The sequence below is a fragment of the Grampus griseus genome, assembly GCF_964374135.1.
Source record: "Grampus griseus genome assembly, chromosome: 7".
Taxonomy (NCBI): domain Eukaryota; kingdom Metazoa; phylum Chordata; class Mammalia; order Artiodactyla; family Delphinidae; genus Grampus; species Grampus griseus.
In genome coordinates, this window is record NC_139001.1 from 112,916,677 (window position 1) to 112,935,371 (window position 18,695).

Here is an 18,695-nt window from a genome sequence, read left to right on the forward strand (position 1 = left end):
TTATAGTTGAAAACTTCCCTAATATGCAAAAGGAAATAGTTAATCAAGTCCAGGAAGCACAGAGAATCCCATACAGGATAAATCCAAGGAGAAATACGCCAAGACACATATTAAACAAACTGTCAAAAATTAAACACAGGGTTTCCCTGGTGGCGCAGTGGTAGAGAGTCTGCCTGCCGACGCAGGGCACACGGGTTCGTGCCCCGGGTCCGGAAATATCCCACATGCCGCAGAGCAGCTGGGCCCGTGAGCCATGGCCACTAAGCCTGCGCGTCCAGAGCCTGTGCTCCACAACAGGAGAGGCCACAACACTGAGAGGCCCACATACTGAAAAAAAAAAAAAAATTAAATACAAAGAAAACATATTAAAAGCAGCAAGGGAAAAACAACAAATAACACACAAGGGAATCCCCATAAGGTTAACAGCTGATCTTTCAGCAGAAACTCTGCAAGCCAGAAGGAAATGGCAAGAGATATTTAAAGTGATAAAGGAGAAAAACCTGCAACAAAGATTACTCTACCCAGTAAGGATTTCATTCAGATTTGATGGAGAAATTAAAACCTTTACAGACAAGCAAAATCTGAGAGAGTTAAGCACCACCAACCCAGCTTTACACCAAATGCTAAAGGAACTTCTCTAGGCAAGAAACACAAGAGAAGGAAAAGACCTACAATAATGAACCCAAAAAATTAAGAAAATGGGACTAGGAACATACATATCGATAATTACCTTAAACGTAAACGGACTAAATGCTCCCACCAAAAGACACAGATTGGCTGAATGGATACAAAAACAAGACCCACGTATATGCTGTCTACAAGAAACCCACTTCAGACCTAGAGACACGTACAGACTGAAAGTAAGGGGATGGGAAAAGATATTCCATGCAAATGGAAACCAAAAGAAAGCTGGAGTAGCAATTCTCATATCAGACAAAACAGACTTTAAAATAAAGACTATATGAAGAGACAAAGAAGGACACTACATAATGATCAAAGGATCGATCCAAGAAGAAGATATAACAATTGTAAATATTTATGCACCCAACAAAGGAGCACCTCAATACATAAGGCAAATACTAAGAGCCATAAAAGGGGAAATCAACAGTAACACATTCATCGTAGGGGACTTCAACACCACACTATCACCAATGGACAGATCATCCAAAATGAAAATAAATAAGGAAACACAAGCTTTAAATGATAAGATGGACTTAACTGACATTTATAGGACATTCCATCCAAAAACAACAGAATACACATCAAGTGCCCATGGAACATTCTCCAGGATAGATCATATCTTGGGTCACAAAACAAGCCTTGGTAAATTTAAGAAAATTTAAATTGTATCAAGTATCTTTTCCGACCACAACGCTGTGAGACTAGATATCAATTACAGGAAAAGATCCATAAAAAATACAAACACATGGAGGGTAAACAATACACTACTTAAAAACGAAGTGATCACTGAAGAAATCAAAGAGGAAATCAAAAAATACCTAGAAACAAATGACAATGGAGACACGACGACCCAAAACCCATGGGATGCAGCAAAAGCAGTTCTAAGAGGGAAGTTTATAGCAATAAAATACTACCTTAAGAAACAGGAAACATCTCGAATAAACAAACTAACCTTGCACCTAAAGCAATTAGAGAAAGTAGAATTTAAAAAACCCAAAGTTAGCAGAAGGTCAATAAAACTAAAAGCTGGTTCTTTGAGAGGATAAACAAAATTGATAAACCATTAGCCAGACTCATCAAGAAAAGAAGGGAGAAGACTCAAATCAATAGAATGAGAAATGAAAAAGGAGAACTAACAACTGACACTGCAGAAATACAAAAGATCATGAGAGATTACTACAAGCAACTCTATGCCAATAAAATGGACAACCTGGAAGAAATGGACAAATTCTTAGAAATGCACAACCTGCCAAGACTGAATCAGGAAGAAATAGAAAATATGAACAGACCAATCACAAGCACTGAAATTGTAACTGTGATTAAAAATCTTCCAACAAAAAAAAGCCCAGGACCAGATGGCTTCACAGGCGACTTCTATCAAACATTTAGAGAAGAGCTAACCCCTATCCTTCTCAAACTCTTCCAAAATATAGCAGCGGAGTAACACTCCCAAACTCATTCTACGAGGCCACCATCACCCTGATACCAAAACCAGACAAGGATGTCACAAAGAAAACTACAGGCCAGTATCACTGATGAACACAGATGCAAAAATCCTCAACAAAATACTAGCAAACAGAATCCAACAGCACATTAAAAAGATCATACACCATGATCAAGGGGGCTTTATTCCAGGAGTGCAAGGATCCTTCAATATATGCAAATCAATCAACGTGATACACCATATTAATAAATTGAAGGTGAAAAACCATATGATCATCTCAACAGATGCAGAGAAAGCTTTCGACAAAATTCAACACCCGTTTATGATAAAAACCCTGCAGAAAGTAGGCACAGGGGGAACTTTCCTCAACATAATAAAGGCCATATATGACAAGCCCACAGCCAACATCATCCTCAATGGTGAAAAACTGAAAGCATTTCCACTAAGATCAGGAACAAGACAAGGTTGCCCACTCTCACCACTCTTATTCAACAGAGTTTTGGAAGTTTTAGCCTCAGCAATCAGAGAAGAAAAGGAAATAAAAGGAATCCAAATCGGAAAAGAAGAAGTAAAGCTGTCACTCTTTGCAGATGACATGATACAATAGATAGAGAATCCTAAAGATGCTACCAGAAAACTACTAGAGCTAATCAATGAATTTGGTAAAGTAGCAGGATACAAAATTAATGTGCAGAAATGTCTTGCATTCTTATACACTAATGATGTAAAATGTGAAACTGAAATCAAGAAAACACTCCCATTTACCACTGCAACAAAAAGAACAAAATATCTAGGAATAAACCTACCTAAGGAGACAAAAGACCTCTATGCAGAAAACTATAAGACACTGATGAAAGAAATTAAAGATGATACAAATAGATGGAGAGATATACCATGTTCTTGGATTGGAAGAATCAAAATTGTGAAAATGACTCTACTACCCAAAGCAATCTACAGATTCAATGCAATCCCTATCAAACTACCACTGGCATTTTTCACAGAACTAGAACAAAAAATTTCACAATTTGTATGGAAACACAAAAGACCCCGAACAGCCAAAGCAATCTTAAGAACGAAAAACAGAGCTGGAGGAATCTGGCTCCCTGACTTCAGACTATACTACAAAGCTACAGTAATCAAGACAGTATGGTACTGGCACAAAAACAGAAAGATAGATCAATGGAACAGGATAGAAAGCTCAGAGATAAACCCATGCACATATGGTCACCTTATCTTTGATAAAGGAGGCAGGAATATACAGTGGAGAAAGGACAGCCTCTTCAATAAGTGGTGCTGGGAAAACTGGATAGGTGCATGTAAAAGTATGAGATTAGATCACCCCCTAACACCATACACAAAAATAAGCTCAAAATGGATTAAAGACCTAAATGTAAGGCCAGAAACTATCAAACTCTTAGAGGAAAACATCGCAGAACACTCTATGACATAAATCACAGCAAGACCCTTTTTGACCCACCTCCTAGAGAAACAAAAATAAACAAATGGGACCTAATGAAACATCAAAGCTTTTGCACAGCAAAGGAAACCATAAACAAGACCAGAAGACAACCCTCAAAATGGGAGAAAATATTTGCAAATGAAGCAACTGACAAAGGATTAATCTCCAAAATTTATAAGCAGCTCATGCAGCTCAATAACAAAAAAACAAACAACCCAATCCAAAAATGGGCAGAAGACCTAAGTAGACATTTCCCCAACGAAGATATACAGACTGCCAACAAACACATGAAAGAATGCTCAACATCATTAATCATTAGAGAAATGCAAATCAAAACTACAATGAGACATCATCTCACACCAGTCAGAATGGCCATCATCAAAGTATCTAGAAACAATAAATGCTGGAGAGGGTGTGGAGAAAAGGGAACACTCTTGCACTGCTGGTGGGAATGTGAATTCATACAGCCACTATGGAGAACAGTATGGAGGTTCCTTAAAAAACTACAAATAGAACTGCCATATGACCCAGCAATCCCACTACTGCGCATATATCCTGAGAAAACCATAATTCAAAAAGAGTCATGTACCATAATGTTCATTGCAGCTCTATTTACAATAGCCCGGAGATGGAAACAACCTAAGTGTCCATCATCGGATGAATGGATAAAGAAGATGTGGCACAGATATACAATGGAATATTACTCAGCCATAAAAGGAAACAAAATTGAGCTATTTGTATTGAGGTGGATGGACCTAGAGTCTGTCATACAGAGTGAAGTAAGTCAGAAAAAAAAGACAAATTCCGTATGCTAACACATATATATGGAATTTAAGGAAAAGAAAAAATGTCACGAAGAACCTAGGTGTAAGACAGGAATAAAGACACAGACCTACTAGAGAATGGACTTGAGGATATGAGGAGGGGGAAGGGTAAGCTGTTACAAAGAGAGAGAGTAGCATGGACATATATACACTACCAAACATAAAATAGATAGCTAGTGGGAAGCAGCCGCATAGCACAGGGAGATCAGCTCGGTGCTTTGTGACCACCTAGAGGGGTGGGATAGGGAGGGTGGGAGGGAGCGAGATGCAAGAGGGAAGAGATATAGGAACATATGTATATGTATAACTGATTCACTTTGTTATAAAGCAGAAACTAACACACCATTGTAAAGCAATTATACTTCAATAAAGATGTAAAAAAATAAATAAATAAAAGGTTGGGGAACCCTAAAAAAAAAAACAGTATATGAATATACCTTTGCTATAAATGTGGACTCCACTATCTACTGCGTGTGTGTGTGTGTGAGTGTGCACACGCTTTGGGGGGGGCGGAAAAAAGAAAAAAAAAGAAAGATACTGTACTAATGTAGTCTATACAGTACTGTAAAGTATCCAAAAGCATAACCACTTGTAGAGGATGCACACATATGACAATGTATGCCAGACGTGAACTAACTTACACGACTGGACATGTGAACACACATTCTCATCTTTGAAAGTTCGCATCTTGAAGGTTCGTATGTAGGGGACTTACTGTACTCATAAAACTATAAGACGCTAATGAAGGAAACAGAAGATGACACAAACAGATGGAAATATACACCATGTTCTTAGATTGGAAGAATATTGTGAAAATGACTATACTACCCCAGGCAATCTACAGTATCAATGCAATCCCTATCAAATTACCAATGGCATTTTTCACAGAACTAGAACAAAAAAATTTTTTAATTTGTATGTAGACACAGAAGACCCCGAAAGCCAAAGCAATCTTGGGAAAGAAAAACAGTGCTGGAGGAATCAGGATCCCTGACTTCAGACTATACTACAAAGCTACAGTCATCAAAACCAGTATGGTACTGGCACAAAAACAGAAATATAGATCAATGGAACAGGACAGAAAGCCCAGAAATAAACCTACGCACATATGGTCACCTTATCTTTGACAAAGGAGGCAGGAATAGACAATAGAGAAAAGACAGCCTCTTCAGTAAGTGGTGCTGCGAAAACTGGACAGCTACATGTAAAAGCATGAAATTAGAACACTTCCTAACACCATACACAAAAATAAACTCAAAATGGATTAAAGACCTAAATGTAAGGCTGGATTATTATAAAACTCTTAGAGGAAAACATAGGCAGAACACTCTGTGATATAAATCACAGGAAGATCCTTTTTGACCCACTTCCTAGAGTAATGAAAATAAAAATAAACAAATGGAACCTAATTAAACTCAAAAGTCTTTGCACAGCAAAGGAAACCATAAACAAAACAAAAAGGCAACACTCAGAATGGGAGAAAATATTTGCAAATGATGCAATTGTTAAGGGATTAATCTCCACAATCTACAAACAGCTCATGAAGTTCAGTATCAAAAAAACAAACAACCCAATCAAAAAATGGGCAGGAGGCCTAAACAGACATTTCTCCAAAGAAGACATACAGATGCTCAACAGGCACATGAAAAGGTGCTCAATATCACTAATTATTAGACAAATGCAAATCAAAAGTACAATGAGGTATCACCTCATACCAGTCAGAATGGCCAACATTAAAAAGTCTACAAATAATAATGCTGGAGAGGGTGTGGAGAAAAGCGAACCCTTCTGCACTGTTGGTGGGAATGTAAATTGGTGCGGCCACTATGGAGAACAGTATGGAGACTCTACTTACCTCTGTGGAGTCATTCAGAAGGGACACTGTGGTATCAGTGGGGTTAATGTTGATTGTCTTTAATTCAATTAGGTTATTTAGGGAATTTCCACCTAGGAAGAAAAATGGGGTAAAGGAATCAGACAAAGGAGTTTTTATTATATGATAGAAGATATTTTTTGAGTAAAGTAATTCAAGTACCTGACACGACAACCAGGGAAGGCATGTAACTACTGTCAGCAGGATCCACTATCATTTTTAATCTATGAACAAGAACATCTGGGAAAATCTCCAAACGAATCCAATGCTTTAAAAAAAAGAAAAAAAAGCCTTCTTAGTAAAATTCAGCTATATTTTAGCTGGAAAGTATCACTAAAGCTTGACTCTCAATGAGATTTTTTAAATATATAATTTCACATGAGAGACAGAATTTGCCTTTAAGCTGGCAGAAACAAGAGCATTACTTGTTTATTAGAAGAATGTCTCCCTCTAAGCCCCAGAAGTCATGTGTTTATAGACTCCTGACTTAGGGTGGTCCCTTAATACCCATCAAAGAGTAGGTTATAGAAAACACTAGAGTCAAAGTGGAGGGAAAGCACCTTTCTCCAAGTCTAACTTGCATGTCTAGATAAGGCACACCCATATGTAAGTGCGATTAAAACAGCATTCCAAAGATAAACACATATTTGTTAGGATATATTAGAAGAACTTCTAACCAGAAGCAGAATCTGAACTCATACATTTTATGTGGGGGAATAAAACAAAACAAAACAAACCTTATTATACCCTCTATCAGTTATATAAAATCTATTACCGATATTGTTTAAAAATCTCTGACAATGAAAGCTGGATGGCATATTACTCTGAAACTTTAAAGTAATTATGAACTAAAATACAAAATGAGTACTGAGAGGTGCCATCACAGTATAACTTAGTAGGTTTTTCAAAGTTCGTGCTGAAGCTCTAAAAGGTTAAGCCATCTAAATGAAGTGTTTCTGGAAGTGTCCCCATGGCACACTACCTTTCCTTGTGAGCCCGAGGACTGCCAGCAGGGCTCGCTGCCGTCAATGAGACGGGAAGCCTGGTTCACAGAGGATGACACGTTTAGGCTCTTCACCATCCGTGCCCAGCTGTCCAGCAGCATTCCTGGCTGACTGTTGTGAGAGCGCTTCAGCTGTTTTCCAGAACGGCCACAAAATATTGCAGACTGTCCTATTTAATGGCGGTCAAACAGTGTTAATACTTGTGGGACAGAACCTTCACAACCAAGAAATAGATATTACATAGTGTTGAGCTCCTTACTTCAAGAAAATAGTAAGTTTCCAAATTAAAAGGAGCTAATAAATACCTAAAATGACTGCAAAAAACCTATTCAAGGTATTTAACCCCAATTTATGAGACAAAGTTCACATAATGCTGATTTATTCCACTTGACTCTCTCAAGTGACAACAGAGTGATACATTTCCAGATAGAACGATACATATAAGCAGCTGGGGGGCAAGTTCAGTAACTGTGCTTACAGAAAACATTCTTATCAAAAAACCTTTCATAAATGCAACAAAAACAATTTTGTGAAGTTTCTACCTCCATTAATGGTATATCTGGAAATTCATCTAGCTCTCCCATTGAGGACAACTAGAGGCAGACAAAACATTTAAAGATGAATAAATCTTGAAAGTATCAGAGTTAACAAGGTGATACAGAATTATGGGACCAAAATCAGAGAAAGGCTGAGATGAAAGGTGTCAAGATGAGTGCCCCATGGATCAGAGGCTGCTTTTCCCTGGTGTATTTATCAGTTTCTAAGGAGAACCTTAAAGAGGACACATGGCACTTCTGATGGCTTCCTAGGGCGAGGGGGCCAGGAACCGGAGTCCAGAGCTCACCAGGAAAGAAGGGGATGGCCACAGAAAAACTCACACTTTGGGCTGGGATCCCAACAGAAGAACCCCTAGAGGAAGGGTGAACTCTACAGGGTTGACTGTTTGTGTTCAGATTGCAGCTCTGCATGAAATCACCTCAATCAATGAAACTGGACTGAAGTGAGCCGACATAGTTACTTACCCCAATTACCTAGAAGAACAACCCTCTCCCCCCAATCCGTGGAGAAAGATAATATCTTAGGCCTCAAACTGACTCAAGAAATAATTTTTTAAACATAATGTCCAGTACATGATGGAATGTGAGACAAGAAAACATGACTAAAAGCTATGAGAATGACAGACAATAGAAAGAGACCCAGAGAGGCTCCAGATATTAGAGTTATAAGATACAAATTTTATAATAACTATACTTACTATGTTTGAAAAGACACTGAATATCTCAGCAGAGAATTGGAAACTATTTTTTAAAAAAGAAAGAAAGACTAGAACTGTTAAATACAGTAATTAAAATTTAAAATTCAATGAATAGGTTTATGAGCAGACTAGACTCAGGTGAAAACAGAATTAGTAAAAAATATCTAGAATGAAAAACTGAAGAGCAAAAGTTTAGAAAACATAAACGAGAAGGTGAAAGACTTAGAAGACAGAGATAAGAGTAACAGGTGAAAGAGGAGCCCCAAAAAAGAAGGAAAAGAAAATAGGGCATCGATAATACTGGAAGAAATATTGACTGATGGAAAACTTCCCAAGACCAACAAAAGATATCAAGGCACAAATTTTAAAAGCCCTACTCTGAAAGTTGGAAGAGAAGATCTTAAATGTTTTTACTACACACACAAAAAAGGGTAATTATGTGAGGTGATGGACGTGTTAACTACCAACCTTACTGTGGTAATCATTTTGCAATATACATGTACCAAATCATCACATTGAACACTTTAAACTTACACAATGTCATATGTCAATTAAAGCTCAAAAAAGCTGGAAAATTAATTAATTATAAGCTCTACTAACTACAAGAAAGATAAATACAAAGAAACACATATGTACACACACATAAAATTTGTGTAAGATAGAAACAAGAGTACCTCAAAAGCAGGCTAAGGGGAAATACAAAGACTGAATAGCTTTAATGGAACAGTAACTACACTTGCAGCTGACTTCAGCAGAAAAAATATAAACCAAATTACAATGGAACAGTATTTTTAAAGTGCTAAAAGTCCCAGCAAAAATATTTTTCAAAAATAAAGGAGAAATAAAGACACACAAAAAGAGAATTCATAACCACATAGATGCATTAAAGAAAATATTAAGGGCCATTCTTCAGGCAGGAGAAAAATGATGATGGATGAAAAGTGAAACACACAAAAAGGAATAGAAAAAAACTACAATATTAAGTATGTGAAAAAAATCTTGACAAATATTACAGAAAATAACAATCATATGCCTTGTGTTGTTTAAAATTTACATGTGTAAAGTTTTTAAACACAATAATAAAACCATGGTAATTTAAATCAGAATGAGGGTTAATGAAGTTAAAGGGATCTCAGGTCCTTGCATTGCTTAGGAGGAGGGTAAAAGTACTAAATAATATTAGATTTTATAAGTCAAAAAAGGATGTCACTATATCTTGAGTAACTACTAATACCAAAAATGCATATAACATACACTACTCATATAGTATATGAATACACACTAAACGTGTAACTTCTAAGCCAAGTATGTGTGTTGGGGAGGCGGTGGTTGGCTAACTAATAAAGAACGTATCAGTCCAAAGGAAGATGGAATGGAGAAAAAATGGAACAGAAAACAGGCAGAACAACAACAACAAAAAACACTAAGAAGTTGATCAATTAAAAAAATGTATTTCAGTAACTGCCTTAACTGTAAATAAATACCTAAAAGATCCAAATAAGAGACAAAGATCATCACATTGGAATTTTTTAAAAAAACAGAACTATCTACAACCTCCACTAATCACAAGATTACTGAAATATTGAGGGTAAAAGGCTAGAAAAAGATACACTAAGCAAACACTAACTTCACCATAAAACTGCAGGAGACATTCTTTCAGGCATGCATAAAACATGTGTAAAATCCCATTATATGCTGAGTCTTACGATCATACAGAAGTTTCCCCCAAAATGTCAAAGATCAGGCAGGATACACAATCTGAATGCAATGCAGAAACCAATAAACAGATAGAGGTAGAAAATGCTGACATGTTTGAAAATTTAAATATCAATGAATATAAGAAAATAATTCCAATTCAATTTTAAAAATACTTTTAAATGAATGATGATGAGATATTACTACATATCAGCATTACAGGATACAGCTTAAGCCATGCTTAAAGATAAATTTAAAATTTTACGTTCATGTATTAGAAAATATGAATGTGAGAAATTAATGAACTAAGCATTTGGGGCGGGGGTGGGGTGCGGAATCAATGTAAACCTAAATTCCATAGGAAAAAGAAATGAAAAAAATATGAGAGACAGCAATTCAAAGCCAAAAGTTGGTTCTTTGAAAAAACTAATAAAATTGATAAACCCATGGCAGGCTGATCAAAAACAAAACGAAGTATTCAAAGTTAGCCTTGAAAAGGAGATTGCTCTGCAGATTCTACAGATCTCCTTCATAAAGATAAGAGAATATTACAAATTAGGACTAGAAAGGAACTTCCTCAACATGATAAAGGCTATTTATGAAAAACCCACAGCTAACATTATATTCAGTGCTTAAAGACTGAAAGCTTCCCCACTAAGTCCAGGAACAAGACAAGGATGCCTACCCTTGCCACTTCTCTTCAATGTAGTACTGGAAGATCTAGCTGAAGCAATAAGACAGGAAAAAGAAATATAAGGTATCCAAATTGGAAAGGAAGAAGTAAAACTATCCCAGTTCACAGACAACATGCTCTTAAACACAGACAACATGATCTTACATACAGAAAACCCTAAAGACGCCACCAAAAAACCCCATCAGAGCTAATAAATAAATTCAGCAAAGTTGCTGGAAATAAATTCAACACACAAAGTGTGTTGAAAATATGCACTGTAGGTGTGTAGTGTATATTTCTATACACTAGCAACAGATATTCCAAGAAGGAAATTTTAAAAAATAATTTAATTTAATATAGCATGAAAAATAAACCCTTGGGAATAAATTTAACCAAGAACCCATAAGACTTACACACTAATCACAAAACACTGCTGAACGAAATTAAAGAAGACCTAAGTAAATGGAAAGACAACTGACAATTCTGTCCAAAGTGATACACAGAGTCAATGCAATTCCTATCAAAATATTGTTTTTTACAGATGCAGAAAACTCCATCCCAAAATTCATACTGACTTCCAAGGGACACCAAATAGTCAAAACAATCTTGAAAAAGAACAAAGTTGGAGGACTCACATTTCCCAATTTCAAAACTTACTACAAAAGCTATCATAATCACTGTGTATGGTGTGGTACTGATGTAAGGATAGGCAAATAGACCAATGGAATAGAATCGAGAGCCCAGAAAAAAACCTCTCACATCTATGGTCAACTGATTTTCAAAAAGGGTGCCAAGACCATTCAGTGGTGAAAGGACAGTCTTTTCAACAAATAGTGTTGGGAAAATTGGATACACGTGTAAAAGAATGAAATTATACATTATACCATGCATAGAAATTAACTCAAAGTGGTTCAAAGACCTAAATTAAAAGACCTAAAGTTAAAACTATAAACCTCTTATAAACATAGGGGCTGACCTTCACAACTTTGGATTTAAGCAATGATTTCTTAAGTTGACCCAGAAGTAAGTATGACACCAAATGCACAGGCAACAAAAGAAACAATAAATTAAATTTCATTAAAATTTAAAACTGTATCACAGAATCCTATCAAGAGAGTGAAAAAACCACCCACAGAATAGGATATTTGCAAATCACATATCTGATTTAATGTCCACAATATATAAAGAACTCCTACAACTCAATATCAAAAGTTTTAAAATTGAATTGACACGCCCTCCCCCAAAAGATATACAAATGGCAAAAAGCACATGATAAGTGGCTCAATGTCATTAGGGAAACTCAAATCAAAATCACAAGATACTATTTTGCACCCATTAGGATGGCTATAATTTTTAAAAAAAGAAGAAGAAGAGAATAACAAATGTTGGTAAGGATGTGGAAAAACTGAAACAGCAAAAACACTGCTGATAGTAATGTAAGATGGTGCAGCCAGTACGGAAAACATTTTGGTGGTTCTTCAAAAAGTTAAAAGAACTACCTAATGACCCTGCAATTCTACTCCTAGTTTTGAAAACTGGGACTCAAACAGATTTGTACATCAATGTTCACAGCAACATTATTCACAATAGCTGAAAGGTACAAATAACCCAAATGTCCATTAAGAGAGAACTGGATAAGCAAAATGTGGTAGATACATACAATGGACTATTACTCAGCCATGAAATGAAGTTCTGACACATGCTACAACATGGATGAACCTTGGAAACCTAATGCAAGGTGAAAGAAGTCAGGCACACAAAAACACAAATTTTGTATGGTTCCACTTATGCATGAGGTACCTAGAGTTGTCAAATTCATAGAGACGAAAAGTGGATTAGAGGTTGCCAGGGGTTGGGGGAGGGAAGAATGGGGATTATTGCTTACTGGGTACACTCTTATTTTGGAATGGTGAAGAAGTCTCAGAAATAGATAGTTGTGACAGTGTGCAATATTCCCTTAATCGTACACTTAAGAGTGATTAAAATGGCAAATTTTATGTTGTATATATTCTACCATAATAAAAAAAGATATACTAAAAGATATACAAATAAAAAGACTCACTCTCCGTCTCTCCAATTCCACATCCCATCCAACGAAACATTTACTAGTTTCTTGAGATCCTTTTACTGTTCTTTATGGAAATACAAGCAAACAATCCCTGTTATTCTAGTTCCAGTGACCACTCATTGCTTGAAGAGAAAACAGCAATTCATCAAGTGGGTAGGACCATCTTCCCTGTTTTGCTGTGCACACAGTACAGTGCTCACCATATAAATATGAACTTTAAAGAGCAAAGTTAAGTACATTTGTTTCCACAGTAATTATCTCATTAATAATAGTTTGATGAAAGAGAACATAACCAGTCTACTATACCTGGTTCATTTATTCTGCCAAATGTATGCCTGGTGTTGTGTTTTCTGGTTTTGAAACAAGTTTCACAAAAATCGAAGTCATCACAGTTTCTGCATTTGAATCTAGATCCATTGATGGGAAACATCTGACAGCCATCACACCTGTTTTTAAAATAGCCATTGAGTTGAAAAGAAAAAGCTGAGGTCATTTATTAAATTTAATTCCAAAGAAAACCATCCTTCCCAAACAAATCTAGCAATATAAAAATAAAAACTCACGTAACGCCAGGATGAATACTAGGTACCAACTCCATTTCTGATAACAGCCCAGTCCAGTGAGACTGCTGAGGAAAGTCGACAATAACATCTTTTCCATTGGCACTGAAAGCTAGGACAGAACAGAAATTGTCTGGAACATCTCTGTCACCAATAAAAACCTAAAATTAAAATTAAATCTATAGGGCTTCCCTGGTGGCGCAGTGGTTGAGCGTCTGCCTGCCGATGCAGGGGACACGGGTTCGTGCCCCGGTCCGGGAAGATCCCACGTGCCGCGGAGCGGCTGGGCCCGTGAGCCATGGCTGCTGAGCCTGCGCTCCACAACGGGAGAGGCCACAACAGTGAGAGGCCCGGGTACCGCAAAAAAAAAAAAAAAATTAAATCTATAATCTAGCTATGGGATATTATATTATAGTTATTTCTGTTTACAAAGAGTACTTCTCTTTTAGAAAGACATACTAAGATACTTATGGATGAACTAACACATGATGTCAATCAGGGATTAGCTTCAAAATAATGGAGGGAGGAGATCATGGATGAACAACTTTGGCCAGGAGTTTGTCAACTGTTGAAGCCAGGTGATGGGTACACAGAAGCTCAGTATACTATATTCTCTACTTTTGTATATGTTTGAAATTTTCCACGATAAGAAGGTTTGTTTAATTACGCCAAGCAAAAACTCCATTCAATTATCTTAGGGACTAAAAATTACATTAATAACGTTAAGACATCTATTGCCCTTTGGTGAAAGCTACTCCAAAAGTTAACTTCTAAACCAAGTTACTATTTAAATTTATCTTTGTTTTGATTTGTAAAACTTTGAAGAATCTCTTAAGTAAAGAAAACTGTTAAAGTAAAATGTTAAATAAGCTATTTGTTCTTATGTAACCTAAGAAATACTAACACTCCTGCACCACCATTGCAGCCACTTCTAATCTAAGCTGTTTGACAGTAAGAGTTTTCTCCAAGACTGAAACAAGAAAAAACAAAGAAAAATGGCACTGAAGGAGTTTAAAGATAAAATAAAACCACACATATATCTGGATCATTTCTCATGCAATTGTTAAAATGCACATAGTATACCTTTTAAAGTATGCCATGTGTTTGATTTGAAATCTCAAGAATATCACATTAAATATTAGCTGAGGAGAATTTTGTGTTTCCAGTTGCTAACTCCTATCATTTGCACACATCCATTTAAATTTAGTCCTAAATTCTTACACAGCATTAAGAAAAGAGAGAAAAACACTGAGGAAGCTAGCTATTTGGCAGAAGGATTGACAGAACAAGTTTACAGAACCCCAACATGAGACAAGGCCACCCTGAGACTGTAACAGATTGAGATAAAACCAGAACCACTCTTTAACATATCTGGTCACATTCAATCTAATCCAAACCACAAATCCATCCTGGCTGCTCTGCTTCCTTGCTCATCATAACCTCACTGTGAGTCCACTGTTCTTCCTCCTAAATAATCTTCACTAAGATTCTTAGAATTACCCCATTCCTTGAACCCCTCCCCAAACACAATGCAAACCCCATTAGTCTTTGTTACACCCACTTATGGAGACACCCCATTTTCCAGGGTATGCATCCTCCCAAGTTGCAGTGAGTTAATACATCTGACTCGGTCCAACAACAGGTGTACTCCTGGTCTACAGAGCACTGAAAAGCAAAACAACACTATTTATGTATCATAAGGCTTGCCTTCCACTTGTTTTTCTTGCCCTCGAATGAATAAATTAAAAGTTACATTAGTAGATGAAAACCTGGCACTTGGAGTTTTCTTGCCTGGGGAACATTACCTTTCACAACCCCCGCACTCTGATGAGTCACAGATCCCCACTTGTACTTCGGTGTGGTAACTGAGGCTTTGACGCGAACTTTATCACCAATCTTGATGTGAGAAGGGGAGCTTGGTGGAGGATAGCCTAGAGATTCCAATAAAAAAAATGAACTATAATTAGCATTCATTTCTGGGAACTCTGAATCTAACTAAGAAAGACAAAAGAACTTAATAAAGAATGTTCTCACCTATAAGTTCCACATGAATATACCTAACCCAGTAGGTGCCTCCTTTCTGCTGCCAGTCACACTGCACATTGAGGTCATGTAATCCATCTCTATCCAACTTGATAACTTTGCCCACATCTCCTTCACACACTTCTTCATATGTTCGACAGCATCTAACCATCATTCCCACCTAGAATTAAGTTAAAAATCCAGTACAGTATATAGGTGAAATGATCAATTTTAAGTAGTATTACTCTAGTCCTAAGAAAAATTTCCTCTACCCACCAGCATGCTCTCAAAATCATTTTACACTAAAAGGAACCAGGGCTCTTTAGAAAACTGCCTGGTTCGATGTCTGGGGCAGGAAATATACAAGATGAATTTGGACCAACTTGTGTCATCAAGCAAGGGAGCTATCAAAGATTAACAGGGTCCCTCAAAAGAACAACCTGACCAAAAGGAAAATGGCTGAAACACATCAAATCCATAACAGCCAATAAATTCATCATAATGATAATAAGCAAAACAAAGGTTCTTGGTCATCTTTTTAAGTACCAGGGCACCAATTCACCACTCTGAAAATTGGTAACACAAGCAAACAAACAAAAAACAACCATTTATTCTGCCTTTTCTGTGTATACAAACTATATTATAGTTTATCAACCAGAGTTGATAAGAACGTTTTCTTCAACGAACAGAACTCCAGCTAATAAATTTGGAAGGGATGACGAACTTAGAAAATCACTATTGTGGGACCCTTCTTGATGGGTCTAGATAATGACATCAATGGCTACTGAAGCACCAAGATGGACAATTAATAGAGAATGGATGGCGTAGACAACAAGTGATGCTGCACGTTGGTCCATACGATACATTCTTTCCTAAGATGCAGCCCGAGTCCACTCACCCTCCAGCCCTCACTTTGACTTTACAGGAGATGCAGAGGAGAGGGAGGAAGATGAGGGCCAACGTAATTTTAGCCACAAATAAATGGCATGAAAAGGGAAAAAAGAGGGAGAAACTGTTCCAGGGTAAAAAGACACATCACCCAAATGTAAGATGCGTGATCTTATTCGTATCCAACTCTTTAAAAATGACTATAACAAGCCATTTTTGAGAAAATTGGGAAAATCTGAGCACGCATTATATGTAAGATGATAGTAAGGAATTATTGTTTATTCTGTTAGGCAACGCGAGGTAACAGTAATGTCGTTATGTTAAAAATAAAATCCTCTATCTATTAGGGATACATACTGTTGACAAATTTATAGGAGAAATGAGATGATTTTTGGGATTTTCCCAGAAGTATACTAACTAGAACAAAAGAATTAAAACAGGAAAAGAAAGGATTTAAGGTTAAAAAGGACTACATAAAGAGCATAACTAAATGTTTAAAATTAGATGGCAATGAGAATAATTTTTTTTTTTAAATAATATTTTTTTTAAAAGAAAGCAAAAACAGATTGTAAAAGTGTCCAAAACGGGGGTAATCGAGAAGCACAGGGCTGTGTGCCACGTCACTGTGGACAAGCCACCTCTTGCTCTCTGCCTCTGGTCCCCCCGCCCCCCTTGCTCATCTTCTGCTCCTCCGTCCTCTGCTCCAGCCACAGCGGCCTCCCCTGCTGGGTGCTGCACCCTCCCTCTCCAACTTTCTGAGATGCTCAGACATTTGCTGAATGAAAACCTAAACAAAGTTCCAGCCTAAGACAATTACTCACCTGAATATTCTCTCTCACATACACAGCATAATCATCATTACTCAAGAAATCAGCTCGCTTTTTGTACGTCTGGCTCTCTGTTACAACAGCACCAGTAGACTACAAAAGATAAATACATTTTTTTTAAATGGTGAACCGATAAACCTACTTAAAAAGAAAGTAGTTTGTGAAATCGATAATATTAAAAAAAAGTATAAAATATTATTCTTATGTTTTCACTATGAAATTCTTCATTTAAAAGAGACTAATAGCAACAGGATGTAAGCAGGATAAATCTCAAAAGCTGAAAGTACAGAAAATTTCTGAGCCATATCCAAATTAATCCCATAAAACAACTGGCTCAGAAGTCAACGTGTCGCATAAATAATGATTTTTTATTAAGAGCTCCTCTAATGGCTACCCGACATCATTAGATGCTGGAACAAGGGTCTGTCTTAAAGCTAAAATTAGTTAAGAGACAGAAAACCCAGGCAGCACTTCGTAGCTTTGCCTCATGCCCAGCAGTGGTGCAGAGGAATCCAGAGCTCAGGACAGATGGCACGAGGGGAGCACTGACCACAGCATAGGCCGTGGCATCCACATCCTCCACCACCTCCTCGTCTGAACACTCCTCAGACCCCGTGTCTGCATCCGAGAGATCCGTGACCTGCACGTCAGCATGGTCCAGCAGCCACCCAACCAAGGCTTCCACGCCTAGGAGCAAGCACACACAGCATAACCACAGTGAGGACCACAGCGCCTGCCTCCCGAGGGGCCTCTGACGTTAGTATTTCAAGGGAAGCCTACAAACAAATGCGTGGGCGCGTTAAGTCCAACACCCACAAGGAAAACCCAGTACCTGGCAAGCCAGCAGCATTCCCAGAGGCGCCAGTGAGTGACTTCAGTGCAAACTCTATGTTCCTTCTAGGAAATCCCATTTCCATGAGCTGAACCACAATAGGCAGAGCAGGACCAGGAGACTGCTTGTGCTTCTTCGCTCTAACTGGGCGAACATGCTGCACAGGAACAGGCGTCGTGGCCTCACTGGAGCTGCAGTCTTCAAACACAGGGCTCAACGGGTGAGTAGACTCCACAGCCAAACACTGACACACGGCCAACGCGGCAGCCTGGGCAAATGGGGTTTGTAAATCAGGGGACTAAGAAGTCTAGGGAAATGGAAAGTACAGACTACTACTATGAACTGCAGTACAAAACTATAGAAAGCCCTGGCTTACATGTGTATTTTTAAATGAATGGATAAAACATGTTTAAAAACAACAAAGACAACTTCCATAGTCGAATGCAGAGGAAAGATTCAATAGTCAAATAACTCCTGCTTCAGTACACACAGAGTCTACCTAGTAAATGAGCTAATTATCAATGTCCACTGAGGAAACTTCACAGCAGCCCTGAACGCTAAGCGAGCGAACACAGGTGAGAGGCCTGATG

At 37.5% G+C, this 18,695-nt stretch overlaps 1 protein-coding gene across 1 annotated transcript in view; it reads right to left on the minus strand.

The window, feature by feature from the left end:
• Window positions 1–18,695, minus strand: part of HERC2 (HECT and RLD domain containing E3 ubiquitin protein ligase 2) — a 230,085-nt gene that overhangs the window by 91,309 nt on the left and 120,081 nt on the right. The window contains exons 46-55 of the mRNA XM_082658482.1: window positions 18,106–18,373; window positions 17,824–17,960; window positions 17,268–17,366; window positions 15,571–15,739; window positions 15,342–15,467; window positions 13,540–13,648; window positions 13,283–13,422; window positions 7,264–7,454; window positions 6,444–6,549; window positions 6,264–6,355 (exon numbers count right to left, since the gene is read on the minus strand). Of these exons, the coding sequence (XP_082514608.1) occupies window positions 6,264–6,355; window positions 6,444–6,549; window positions 7,264–7,454; window positions 13,283–13,422; window positions 13,540–13,648; window positions 15,342–15,467; window positions 15,571–15,739; window positions 17,268–17,366; window positions 17,824–17,960; window positions 18,106–18,373 (1,437 nt within the window). The remainder of the gene's footprint in view (window positions 1–6,263; window positions 6,356–6,443; window positions 6,550–7,263; window positions 7,455–13,282; window positions 13,423–13,539; window positions 13,649–15,341; window positions 15,468–15,570; window positions 15,740–17,267; window positions 17,367–17,823; window positions 17,961–18,105; window positions 18,374–18,695) is intronic.